Source organism: Hakea prostrata, chromosome 1 (genome assembly GCF_041222555.1).
Source record: "Hakea prostrata isolate BN-2017 chromosome 1, UWA_Hpros_2, whole genome shotgun sequence".
NCBI classification, from domain to species: Eukaryota; Viridiplantae; Streptophyta; class Magnoliopsida; order Proteales; family Proteaceae; genus Hakea; species Hakea prostrata.
In genome coordinates, this window is record NC_142600.1 from 53,227,878 (window position 1) to 53,240,327 (window position 12,450).

Below are 12,450 nucleotides of genomic sequence, written 5' to 3' on the forward strand. Positions count from 1 at the left end.
TGTGGAACGAAGATCTCCTCAGAATCTTGACTCTTCTGAGATTTCTTCGGGACAAAGGCTTCGGTTGGGACATGCTTCCTCTTGGTTCGGGCTGGAGAGGGGACTTTTGCCTCATCTACAATTGGCTTCTTCCCTCTCCCAGAAGCTTCAACCATTGGTTTCAAATTCCTTATACCCTTGTAAGAAGGGTCTGGAGGAGGCATAGCAGCTATCTCATCTGTCATCAGTGCCAGAGGATATCGTTGTTCTGCAGCTACAACTGCCTTGGCCGCCTTGACCCGAAGGTTCTCTGGGTTAACTTGGGGAGGCACTGCAAAGAAGGCAAAAAAAGAAAGAGCGAGACAAATAAAGGATACAAAAGAGTCAGTGAACTTACTGATTCACCGAAGCAGAGAGCGTGAAAGCAAGAAGACTATTAGGGCGCAAGGAGAACGACGAAGTTTCAAACTCCAGACAAAGAGAATGAAACACACGAAGACAACGGACAACTTTTATGCACATAGATAATCGAGGACGTGTACGATCAGGATAACTTCAGGATCGACAATCATGATCGAGAGACATTTCAAAAAAGTTTGAACAAATCGAATTAGAACAGACGTTTTGTAAACCGTTGTTTTGATTTCGTGTGCAATGATGATTTCGGCTGCAAAGGACACGTGGCATCACCCCCATGAAAAATGAAGGCATTCGCGAAACTCGAGGGAAAAAGTGATGCAGCAGCATTAAATGCTATTCGACAATTAATAAGCGAAGGATCATTCAAAACTATCATTTGATTAACGAGACCAGTTCAAACCAAGCCCTCGGAATCGCCCGAATGCTTGGTCTGGGGGGCTTGTGATACGGGAAATATAATTATCGAACCAGGTCCGCCCTTGGTTCGACCCTCGACTCTGGTCAGGAAAAAATGGACCGACTCACATCCAAGCAGGCCGGGTTTAAAGATAGCTTGTTGGGAAGAAACCTGACTCAGTCAACAGGCACACCCAATTCCGTAATAATCAGAGTGGACGAATCGTCAAGGAGAGACGCTTAACGGCACTTAGGGGAGCAAACGATCGTGCTTACTCAGATAACTGCCACGATATGATTGTGTAGTTATTCATTATCCCACCAACGAACAGATCTATTATCAACAGATCTAATCATTAAGATCGGACGGCCACCCGAAGAAGGTTCAAGTAAATCCAATGAAGGAGATTCGAAGGTAAACACTGTATAAGACATGACCTACGTACAAGAGAGGTATCTGAATCATATTCCTTATATTCGTATTCATACATTTGCTATGTACTCAAGCAGAGCCTTTTATGATCAGTTCATCAACTGACTTAGCCTTCAGAGGTGGACTCTCGACCCCCGCTGTTGGGCCACATCTGACGATTGCTTTTGCAGGTCATTCATCCGTGATCTAAGGGCTGAGCAGATGTTGGACATATCAGGAAGTAAAACCAGTATTATGCATTAAGTAATTATAGATCAAATTGATCAAGATTGATTAACAATCTTCAATAAAAAAGGTGTTTGACAATCTTCAAGAGAAATATTTCTTCAAATGCTTCGCGTTCCACAATCGATCTAATGCACGTTCAGTTGCCGGATCTTTCAATTTATAAGCTCCTGATCCTACTTGCTTGATTATCATATATGGTCCTTCCCATGTTGGGTCCAACTTTCGTTGATGGTGTGGGTCCGAGGCAAGAGTGTTCCTTAGAACCAAATCTCCTGCTCGGAACTATTGATGTCTTACTCGAGCGTTGTAGTGAGAGGCTATTCTTCGATGATATTGTTGGGTTCGAGCGACTACTCTTGCCCTAACTTCATCCAATAATTCCAGGCTGTCTAATAAACCTTCTTTGTTGGCTTGTTCTTCGAACTCTCTTTCCAGAATGGTTGCTGCCATTATCTCGACCAAGTGCAAGTGCTTCGCACCATATGTTAATTTGAATGGAGTTTCTCCAGTAGGTGTGCAGACTGTTGTTCGATATGCACAAAGGACGTTCGGTAGTTCTTCTGTCCATAAGGATTTGTTGTCTTCTAGTCTCTTCTTGATTTCATCCATTAGCGTTCGGCTTGTCACTTCTACTTGACCATTACTTTGAGGATATGCAACAGACAACATTCGGTGATTGATCATATAAGTATTGCAAAAGAGTTCAAATTGGAGATTATCGAACTGAGTTCCGTGATCAGTCACCAGTATCTTTGGAATTCCGAATTTGTGGATGATCGACTCTAGCACGAACTTCTCCATTTGTTTTTCTGTGATCGATGCCAAAGGAGTTGCCTCTACCCACTTTGTGAAGTAATCGATTGCTACGATCAGGCATTCCTTTCTTCCTGTTGCTGTGGGGAATTTTCCCATCAAGTCTATCCCTCACATTGCAAACGGGATGGGGTTTAGAATTGAAGTGAGTGTTGTAGCAGGCTGCTTTGGCACGTTCGAATGTATCTGGCATTGATTGCAAGACCGAACGTATTTCAATGAATCTTCTTCCAACTTGGGCCAATATAACCCAAGACGGAGGATTTTGTGCGCTAAGGCTTGTCCACCCATGTGTGCTCCGCAGATACCCTCAGTCAACGCAGTTTTGGCTCCTTCGGGACCAACACATCTGAGTAAAGGCCCCGCAAAAGACTTTCGATATAGCCTGCCTTGTTGAATGGTGAATCTTGCCGCACAAACTCTTATCGATCGTGCTTCTTTTAGATCCTCAGGTAACTTGTTATCCTAAATATATTCAATAATGGGGTCCATCTAGCATTTGTCGCTTTTTATGTACAAAATGGGGTCGACCTTAGCGCTCGGGAAGTTCAGCTCCTCTATATAGACCGATGGTCCTAAGTTTTTTTCCTTAGCGTTTGCCAACCTCGAGAGTTCATTTGCTACTGAATTCTCCTTTCGGGGATTTGACATACCTTTGTTTCTTTGAATTCCTTCCTTAGATTCCTGATCAGCTCTTGGTACTGCTGTAAGCGAGGTTCTTTTATTCCGTATTCTCCTTCTATCTGATTGACAATAAGTTGAGAATCACTGTATACTGTCGCTTCAGCTACTGCCAAAGCTTTGGCGAGCCTAAGTCCTGCAACGAAAGCTTCATACTCTACTTCGTTGTTACCCGCCATGAATTTGAACCTCAAAGCATACCGAATCAGGAAACCTCTTGGACTTTTTAACAAAATTCCCGCTCCCGAACCAAATTTATTGCTAGAATCATCGACATATATGTGCCACATGCTTGGTATGATAGGTTCCTTTTCTTCCTCGATCGGGGCTGTAGATTCCACCATAAAATCAGCCAAAACATGTGCTTTTATGGCTGTTCGGGGCTTAAAATCCACCTGAAACTCCCCTAACTCGACCGACCATGCTACCATCCTTCCCTATAGATCAGGTTTGAACATGACCTTTTTCAAGGGGAGATTAGTCAGTACCTTGATCGAATGAGCTTGAATGTACAGTCTCAACTTTCGGGCTGCTACCATAAGCGCCAATGCTTGCTCCTCAATCGTCGAATATCTGGTTTCGGAATCCAATAGCACATAGCTGACATAGTAAATGGGCCATTGTTTTTCTCTTTTTCCCGAATGAGGATAGCACTCATGGCTGACTGTGATGATGCTAAATATACTTGTAAAATTTCACCCTTCTCAAGCCGAGAAAGCAATGGTGGCTGCCCGAGTCTCTTCTTCAATTCCTCGAATGCCTTTTGACATTTGTCCGTCTATCGAGCTTCTTTGCTTCCCTTCAAATCCTTAAGGGCTTTGAAGAAAGGTAAGCACCTTTCTCCTGATTGTGATATGAATCGGGTCAAGGTTGCTATTCGTTCGGTTAAGCACTGAATATCACGAACGGTCTTTGGGGGATCCATATCGATCAAAGCTTGTATCTTTACATGGTTTGCCTCAATTGCTCTTTGGGAAACCATAAATCCCAGGAATTTCCCTAAAGATACTCTGAAGGCGCATTTCTCCGGATTTAGCTTCATCTGATATTTTCTCAAAACAGAGAAAACTTCCTTAGGATCTGCAATGTGCCCAGCCCTCTGAAGGCTTCTCACTAACATGTCATTGACGTATACCTCCATGTTTTTTCCGATCAGATCACTAAATATCTTGTTTACAGCTCTCTGGTATGTGGCTCCCACATTCTTCAAACCAAATGGCATAACTTTGTAAAAATAACTCTCCCTGTCCGTCATGAAAGCCGTGAGTCTTTCATCCTTCTTGTTCATCAGGATTTGGTTATATCCCGAATAAGCATCCATGAAACTTAATGTTTCATAATCAGCCATTGCGTCAATCAAAAGATCTATATGCGGTAAAGGATAATAGTCCTTCGGGCATACTTTGTTGAGGTATGTGTAATCAGTACACATCCATTTCCCATTAGACTTTTTTACCATTACGACATTAGCCAACCACGTTGGGCACTCGATGGCTTCGATGAAACCAGACTTCTTCAGTTTTTCGACCTCCCCTCTAATAGCCTCATGTTTTTCGATTGAGAAGTTCCGTCTCCTCTGAATTACGAGCTTGACCTCTGAATTGATCCAAAGCTTGTGTTCGGCTATGGCTCGATCAATTCCTGGCATATCACTTGTTGACCAAGCAAAGTCCCATCTGTAAGCAGGTTTGTTCTATTTTCTCCACTGGTTCGGGCCTTTGCATGGTATCTTCATTCCGATCATCTCTTACCTCAATTGGTAAGGCCGTGGCTTTTTCTGGTCTTTCCTTATCCTTTAGATAAGCCACATAACACTGTCGGGAGAGTTTTTGATCTGAAACTACTTGCCTGATCCCAGTGTCAGTAGGAAACTTTATCTTCATATGTTTTGGCGAAACTATAGTGCCTTGCTTTGTCAACGAAGGCCTACTGAGGATCATATTGTAGGCAGGAAGATCCCGAACCACCAGAAAAGTAACCCGAATGGTAGATTCTTTCGGAAAATTTTCTATCAAAAGATCTAACTGAACCGATCCCTCAGCTATGGCAAACGAACCTGTGAATCCATAGAGATGCGTTGATGATGGCTTCATTAGATCTTCCTCAAGATTTAGCTTCTGGAAAGCTTCATAAGAAAGAAGATCAGTCGAAGATCCCGAGTCTACCAGGACTCTGTGTATCTCCCATCGCCCGATTTCTACTTTAATAACTATTGCATCATCATGAGGCATGCTCATACCTCGCTCATCTTCTTCACCGAACGTGATGGGAACTTCCTCCACTTTCTTTCTTTTTTGGGATTCTTCTAATCCCACAAATCTTGATTTTGCCTTTAGCTTTCTCAGGGACTCAGGTCTGTGTCCCCCGAATATAGTGAGGATTGGGAATCTACTAAATCCTGCCAATTCCTTGCCTTTTTAAGATTTTGGAACCTTGACTCGACGCTCCTTGCTTGGCGAACGATCCCTTTTTTCATTCGTCATTCTCTTCTCGTCCTCCCGAACTTTCAAAAGACTTGTAAGATGACCTTGATTGATCAATCTTTCAATATCTGCCTTGAGGTGCCTACAGTCATTAGTGTAGTGCCCAAAGTCTTTGTGGAATCGGCAATATCTCTCCATATTCTTTTCTCCCGTCTTCCCAACTATCTTAGGCGGCCACTTCAAAATGTCTCGATTTTTTATCTGCATCAATATCTCCGATCGGGGAGTATTTAATGGTGTATATTTGTCTTGATCGGGTGATCATCTTCTCCACGCCGGACGTGGCTTTCTTGTCCGATCACGGTCCTGAGTAGGTTGCTTTTGTTTTTGACTTTTCTCGGGGACCCTTTGCTCCTTGGTTGCTGTCTTAGATTCTCCTTGCCGTGCATCGAGTATCTCTGTTACTTCTTTCTGCTTTTGGCATCTTTGCACTAATTCAACATAGGTGGATGGCATATCCTGAAGTAGATATTCCAATAGTTTTCGATTGGTTAACCCCGTAAAGAGAGCGGTTTTCGCCACTTGTTCATCCAAATTCTCTATTTCCATGGTAACTTTGTTAAATCTCTTCAGGTATTCCCGAATCGATTCATTTGCTCCCTGCTTGATTGTAAAGAGTGTTTCCTCCGTTTTCTTGATCTGGATACCACTCTGGAAACGCCCGATAAACTTGCAGGCAAGGTCGTCGAAATCATTGATTTTTCCCGAAGGAAGTTCGAAAACCATTTTTGAGCTGCCCCAGTTAAGGAAGAGGCGAGCACCCTGCAAAGAATTTCATCATAGTTTCCAGCTACCGCCATGGTTTGCTGATAATAGCTAATATGGGCAGTAGGGTCTCCCGAACCATCAAACGCCGTGAAAGTAGGAAGCCTAAAATTATGTGGAAACACGAACAGGACAATAGTATCAAGAAAGGAGTCTTCCGAATAACTGAATATATATCTTCAGTTTTTCGCCCTCGGGAGAGTTGCCCCAACCTTTGGTTTATGTTGGCTAGCTCTCGGCCGATGTGAAAGGATCGCCCATCCTCCGTCCGAACGGTCACCCTTTCCGAACATTTGGATGTTGGAGAATGAGTACGCACTCCCCTTGGCAACCTCGTCCAAGAGTCGTTCAACTGGCCTGCGGCCTGTCGTACCGATCGCCCCTCCTTGGAAGTTCGCCAACCCTCAAATCCCAGGCTCGACATAGAAGGTCTTTTTGAGCGTTTGGGCCAAAATTCTGGCCTTCAACTGGTTGTCCTTCCCTTTCGACAGAAATTGCACTGTCTAACTAGAGTGCAGATCATATCCTGCATCTTTAGGAATTGGACCTGCATTTGGTCCATTTGTTGCTGAAGAGGATTCGGATGGTTTTGATGTTCAGGTCCATCAACTCCATCCCCATGCGCTTTTGGGAGTTGGCTTCCTTGGGGAACATTTGACGGATGATTCTCCCCAAGGAGTGGTGGATTGGTAGCGATTCGCTGAGCCGCTGTTCCTGCTGCTGATCTTGTTTCTATGACTTCTTGAAGTGTTTCCCACAGACGGCGCCAAATGATGCGTCCAGAAAATTTCAAGCCTCCAGAATCCTTGACGATGGCCTGTAAAAGAGAGTTAGATGTGGCCCGACCGTGGGGGTCGGGAGGCCACCTCCAAAGCTTAAGTCAGTTACTGAACTAATCACCAAGGCTCTGGCAAGTTGTAGAGCATAATAATGAATGCATAAATTGGAAACGATTCAGATAACTCTTGAGTGAATAAATCACTTTTTTATATAGATTTTACTTCCAATTCTCGATCGTTAAGTAAAGTCTCGATCTCTGTTAGTGGCCATCCGATTGTAGGGTTTCCTTCTAGATATTCGGGAACACAGGTAGTTACCAATTGCGGCACGATTCCCTCACCGCTTTGCCGGTAGTTGTTTTCTACAAGTCAGCTTCGTCTACTGCAAGGTTTGGGAGATCTTACCGGATTGATAACCAAAATGCGGCGCCTTTATGATCATTTAATTAGGGTTTGGTGGGTCCCCGTTACCGGTCTAACCTGGCTGATGATTATGAACCCGGTCCATGGGTTCGGTACAATTTTCCTCGTATCACGATTTTATACCAAAACCGTACCGGACCGTTTTTGCGAATACCAAAACCGTACCGTACCATTAAAATTATGTACGGTACAGTTCTGGTTCTAGGTATTCAAAGTTGATACCGTACCGAATTACCAACACCGTATTGATTGACACCCTTATTTGCATATAGAGATATGGATTTTTTTTTTAAATTCCGAATATTATAGAACGGTTGGACCACACAATTTTTAATTAAATTACCTAAACAAAAGCTACATTCAAACATGGTTATGGAAGGCGGTTGGTTTACTCTCCCCTTTTCCTACCTTTTCCACAAACATTCTTGGTGCCGGCTTTTGCTCAATGTGTCACCATTGGAAACTGGACCAGTAGAAGATTGTACATTAAGTAAAGGTCCCTCACTCCGACAGAATAAAGATTCCAGTTTTCCAGAGAAAAGGAAAAAGTGAACCAACCGCGGCTTCCGTACCAGCCGCATCCATACAAACCCTATTTCGCAATGCACGCAAGACGCAACCAACCAATCTTGCTTTGGGCTAGGAATCAAGCGTTTCAGATTCTTGGGCTCAAGGGTCCAGCCCATATTGCCACTGAAATAGAAAATGTCTGGTCTGTTGGTTTCTCAGTAGGGGATGGGGAAGAAGCTTGCCTCGCAACTGTTTGTGAAAATGCCCAAATGAACTACACGATGGAAGAATGCTTGGAGTCGGCTACGTTAGTGAAGATTACGGGTCTGCTGGAGATGAATCTCTCGAACAAGGAGAGATCTGGCTCTGTTAACTGTGCAACAACAAAGACAGATGTGCTCCTCGAGGTCTCTAAGCTGATGGAGCAGGTTGGGTTGATTCTTGCGGAGCTGTTTGACTATCTCCTGAATGGGATACTTATCCCTTCCACGCTCTAAGCCCAAACGGATTATAAGTCTGTCACTCTCCACAGCAGCGTGCAAGCGCGCTACAAGACGATCAATGGTGTCGAGGTCATTGTTGATAACGTAAGTACCCTTGGCAGCAGCTTCAAGCTGTGCAACATGGTGGAGTTCTCTCTTGGTGAAGTGAGTGGGTAAGAAAGCTGAAAGGGGCCCAGCAGCCACGATCGCGACCAGAGCATGCGTAGCAATGGCGACAGCAGTTGCGGCCACACCTACCGTCAACCCAATGAGGCAAAGTGCAGAACCAGTGGTGGCCCCGCGACAGAGACGCACCTTCTTGCGGGATTTGTGGAGGTTCACGTCGAGCTGTACCTTCATCTGAGCAAAGCAGTGACGCATGTCGTTAAAGATGTTAGGATTCGAATATGGGTTAGGGAAAGGGTTGTCGAGGGACTCGAATTCAAGGAAAACATCGAACGCCCTGTAGCATTGTTGCTGGTTAAGTGGAATTAGATCCAAGTCGATAGGAAGAAGCTCAAGAAGGTCGTGAATTGGGCCGTAGAGGGATCTGGCACGATCAATACTCTGATGAAGGCATAGGCAGAGATTAGAGGCGTGTTCGCTGTAATCGAAGGAAGCACAGGCGAGGCGAGTGACGTTGCCGGGTGTGGTGGCGTCGCGGAGGGCTTCTTCAACCGACGATCGGTTTGGTTGGAGAAACTGCGACAACAAATCTGGAGTACTCAATTCGACACTATGATGGTGGATTTGATGAATTTTTGACCAAATCTCTTTGTACGAATTAGTCTGGAGTGCGGAAGTATACTCACGAGTGAGGTCGAAAGTAGGTGAGAATTGGGTAGTCGACCTCGACGACGATGCCGGTGTCTCCTCTCGACAACTCTCGGTGGTTTCAGTCCCTGCACCACCCAATCATCACGAATATAAATTCCACCATAAAGTGGAAAAACACAAACAAATACTGTAGCACAGCAATAAAACGAAAGCAGAGTTACCTATGGAAGATGATGATTCTATAGATGGCGAATTTACTACTGCCGTCCCTGTCGCAGCCGCTGCCGGTGCTGATGATTTTAGGGCAAAACAACAATTCATAACGCCTGTTCTGCAGAATTGACTCTGATGGTTGGAGGTTCAATCCCAGCTAGGATTTAACGATTAAGAGAAAAAGATAAAAATCTAGGATTAAGTAAAGAAATAATCATTAAATTAAGCTCTCACCAAATATTAGCCATCAGGCCCCACGACTCAAATTTAGCACTTTCCCATCTTTTGGATCTTGAAATTTTACACAGAAACTGATGAGAGAGGAAGAGAGAGAAGGAGAAACTGAGAGAATTCAACTCCAGTAATGGCTATTTAATTTTTCTGAACAAGACAGTACAAAAAACAGTAAAGCTGAACCAGCAGCTGTGGTTGCGTGCAACATTATAACTTTATAAGAAGTGAAAAAAAAAAAAAAAAAAAAAAAAACCTGAGAATTACAAGGTCAAAACCGTCCCAAAAAGAAAAGTTTTCTATCACAAACCAATTATCATCAAACATCAAGATTTGTAACCGTTGTTGTACCTTCCAATGTCTGCAAGTTTTTTCGATCTGTTCTTGCAGAAAGAAGGAGCAGAAGGGAAATGCGGCTTACTTGAACCTCGAACTTCACTTGAGAACCCAATTTCACCGGAGATTCCCACATTCCGAGGGTGTCTACTTGGGCTTGGTCTCACCAATGGGCTAAAACAAACAGCCAAACCTGAAACATTTCTACTATGATGGCCTCGCCGTCGAGACCTTGTCGGTGTCGCATGTGGTGGCGTCCGTTGAGCCTGAAGCCCCCGTGGTGAGGATTTTGATGAGTAGCTGCTGGTGTCGTCGTAATCGCCGCATAATTCGCCTGCAGCGGTTGTTCTCTCTGGTGAAATTCCTCGATCTCTTCTCCCTGGCGGTCGGTGGCCTCTGCCGCTGCGAGTTTCATTGAAGGTGAAAAGACGAGATAGTTTCTTACGGTGACTGGGGAGGAAACTTGAGAACGAATTTTGCGACGACAGCGGTGAAGATAGTTTCTTACGGTGACTGGGAAAGAAATTTGTGAACGAATTTTGCGAGGACATCGGTGAAGACGATGAAGATGTAGTAGTTAAGGAAGACTTGGAGACTCTAAAAGTTCTAGAGTTTGTGGGATGCGGATTTGAATCTTCCGATCTGAATTTACCTAACAGATATTTGAGGATCGAAAACTGATTGCGCTTCTTCTTGGGAGTGGCGCCGCCGATGCCGATGGTGGTGGAGAAGTTAGACGTGGAACCCACCTGAGGGGTGCTGTAGAATCGCTGATCGAGTTTGTTATGGTGGTGATTGGGATTGAATTCCACAGAAGGATCGCTTGCAGAGCGGCTATAGATGTAAGGAGAGACAGAACGAGGGAAGACAAGCGGAGGTGGGCGGCGGGCGTTAGATTTCCGACGATCTTCAGCGTCGGCTTCTGCTTGTGCTTGAGCTTGAGCTTGAGCTAGAGCTTGTTGACGAGCTTGGGCAGCGATGATTGCAAAGAGGCGTTCACGAAGACAAGAAGCGCATATGCCAACGCCACTGCTGGGGTCGAAAGGGTGTCTCTTACACCTCATCTATGCTTCCTAAATCCACCCAATTCTGATATTCTCTTTGTCCTCAACCATGTTTCCCTTATCGTTTCCTTTCAGAAACCCACATCAGAGGAACCCGAGCCAGGTCCTGGCTCCTGGCCCAGGCCCCGTGCCATTTCCTTCTCAGATTTCTCTGCTACAAGAAGATTCAGAAACGACGAATGACCCCAAAAAAAATTTTGGTTCTTTCTTTAGGGGAAAGCTAAGGTGTTCTTGTCGATCGGCTTTGAGATATTTATTTAATCCGAGAGGAAGAGAGGTAGGAATTCAAGGATGAAAGGCCAAGGAAGTGGGGTTTTTGATTTAATTGAACACACGCGGTTCGTAAATGATCTTACAGTCTTGCAGGTCTCATTTACTCTTCCGCTACTGTCGTGACGACTGATGAGACGAAAAAACTTGGATACAGCGCATTAGCATGAAGCAGAAATTTCGGCCGTAAGATCCGAAATTTTGACAGAAATTCTAATTCCACCGCCCAAAGTAAATGACTTGATGTACTGTGCTGGACCCGAATAAGATCAGAAAGGCGATAGATTTATGAGCCTTCTCTTTGGTCAATGGCCTTCTTTGGTCTGTTCAAATGCAAAAAAAACAGAACAAGTGCTGCAGAAGGGTCCATGAGAAATTGAGCAAAGCTAGGGCGTGGTGTCTCACCCACTAAGGCCACCAAAAAAACCACCTTGGACTTAATTTGTTCTTCTATGATATTTCTACACAAAAAGAGATTGATCTGACGATTTCCTTGGGTTGAGTTGGGGGATATAATTGGTACTTTTGGGATTTTTCTTGGATGTTTTGGAAATTCACTGATCCATATTTATATTCGTTTATTAATAATATCGGTCCAATAAAACCTGGATTTTTATAGGTTTTTTATTGAGACAAATATATATCAAGGCAAATTCATTTTAATGGATATTCTAGACTTCTAGCAAAAAGAAAGAAAAAAAATTGATGGATTAGATTGTTATCAATACTAATTCTGAATTTATATATTTTTTTTGGATATTAAGTAAAAATATATTTCTATCCAAAAAAAGTAAAAATATATAGAATACGGTATAAAACACCTAAGTGGAAGAATGCCAAGTAACTAGAGAAGGGAAAGTACATGAATTATACATCCTTTGTACTTGCTGGAAAATACATGAATTAACACTATCAATGAGTTGAGTCATGGCATTGAGGACATGGTTAACACCTAATTACAGATTCACCCTACTGCCTTAAAGATAGGAGATACCTATTAGGTTATCTGATTGCACCAAAATTCATTGTGATGCGTCCAAAAATGGTTTAGCCCTCAAATTCCTACAAGATAGACTTTAGATGTGGTCCGACCGCGCAGTTGGGTGGCTAATGGATCACCACAAAGCTCTGGCTAGTTGTAGAGCTTAATTGAATACGATAATGGAG

The 12,450-nt window shown here is 43.8% G+C and overlaps 3 protein-coding genes across 4 annotated transcripts; all 3 read right to left on the reverse strand.

Annotated features, from left to right (window-relative positions):
• Window positions 1-4,599: 4,599 nt before the first annotated feature.
• Window positions 4,600-5,181, reverse strand: LOC149029133 (uncharacterized). Its single transcript, XM_089142229.1, has one exon. It carries the CDS (start codon window positions 5,179-5,181, stop codon window positions 4,600-4,602), a length of 582 nt encoding a protein of 193 aa, XP_088998355.1.
• A 2,231-nt stretch (window positions 5,182-7,412) lies between these two features.
• LOC149029134 (UPF0496 protein At3g19330-like) lies at window positions 7,413-9,824 on the reverse strand. 2 transcript variants are annotated; one of them, XM_089140516.1, is made up of 3 exons: window positions 9,617-9,824; window positions 9,391-9,500; window positions 7,413-9,294 (listed from the first exon to the last, which is right to left on the reverse strand). In XM_089140516.1, exons 2-3 carry the CDS (start codon window positions 9,488-9,490, stop codon window positions 8,219-8,221), a joined length of 1,176 nt encoding a protein of 391 aa, XP_088996642.1. In that variant the 5' UTR covers window positions 9,491-9,500; window positions 9,617-9,824; the 3' UTR covers window positions 7,413-8,218. The 2 variants fall into 2 exon arrangements, with proteins under 2 accessions (XP_088996642.1, XP_088996633.1); XM_089140507.1 differs by having other exon boundaries at window positions 9,391-9,514.
• A 51-nt stretch (window positions 9,825-9,875) lies between these two features.
• On the reverse strand, window positions 9,876-11,530 carry LOC149029135 (uncharacterized). Its single transcript, XM_089140524.1, has one exon. The coding sequence runs from the start codon at window positions 11,011-11,013 to the stop codon at window positions 9,940-9,942; it is 1,074 nt and encodes a 357-aa protein (XP_088996650.1). The 5' UTR covers window positions 11,014-11,530; the 3' UTR covers window positions 9,876-9,939.
• Between the last annotated feature and the right edge of the window lie 920 nt (window positions 11,531-12,450).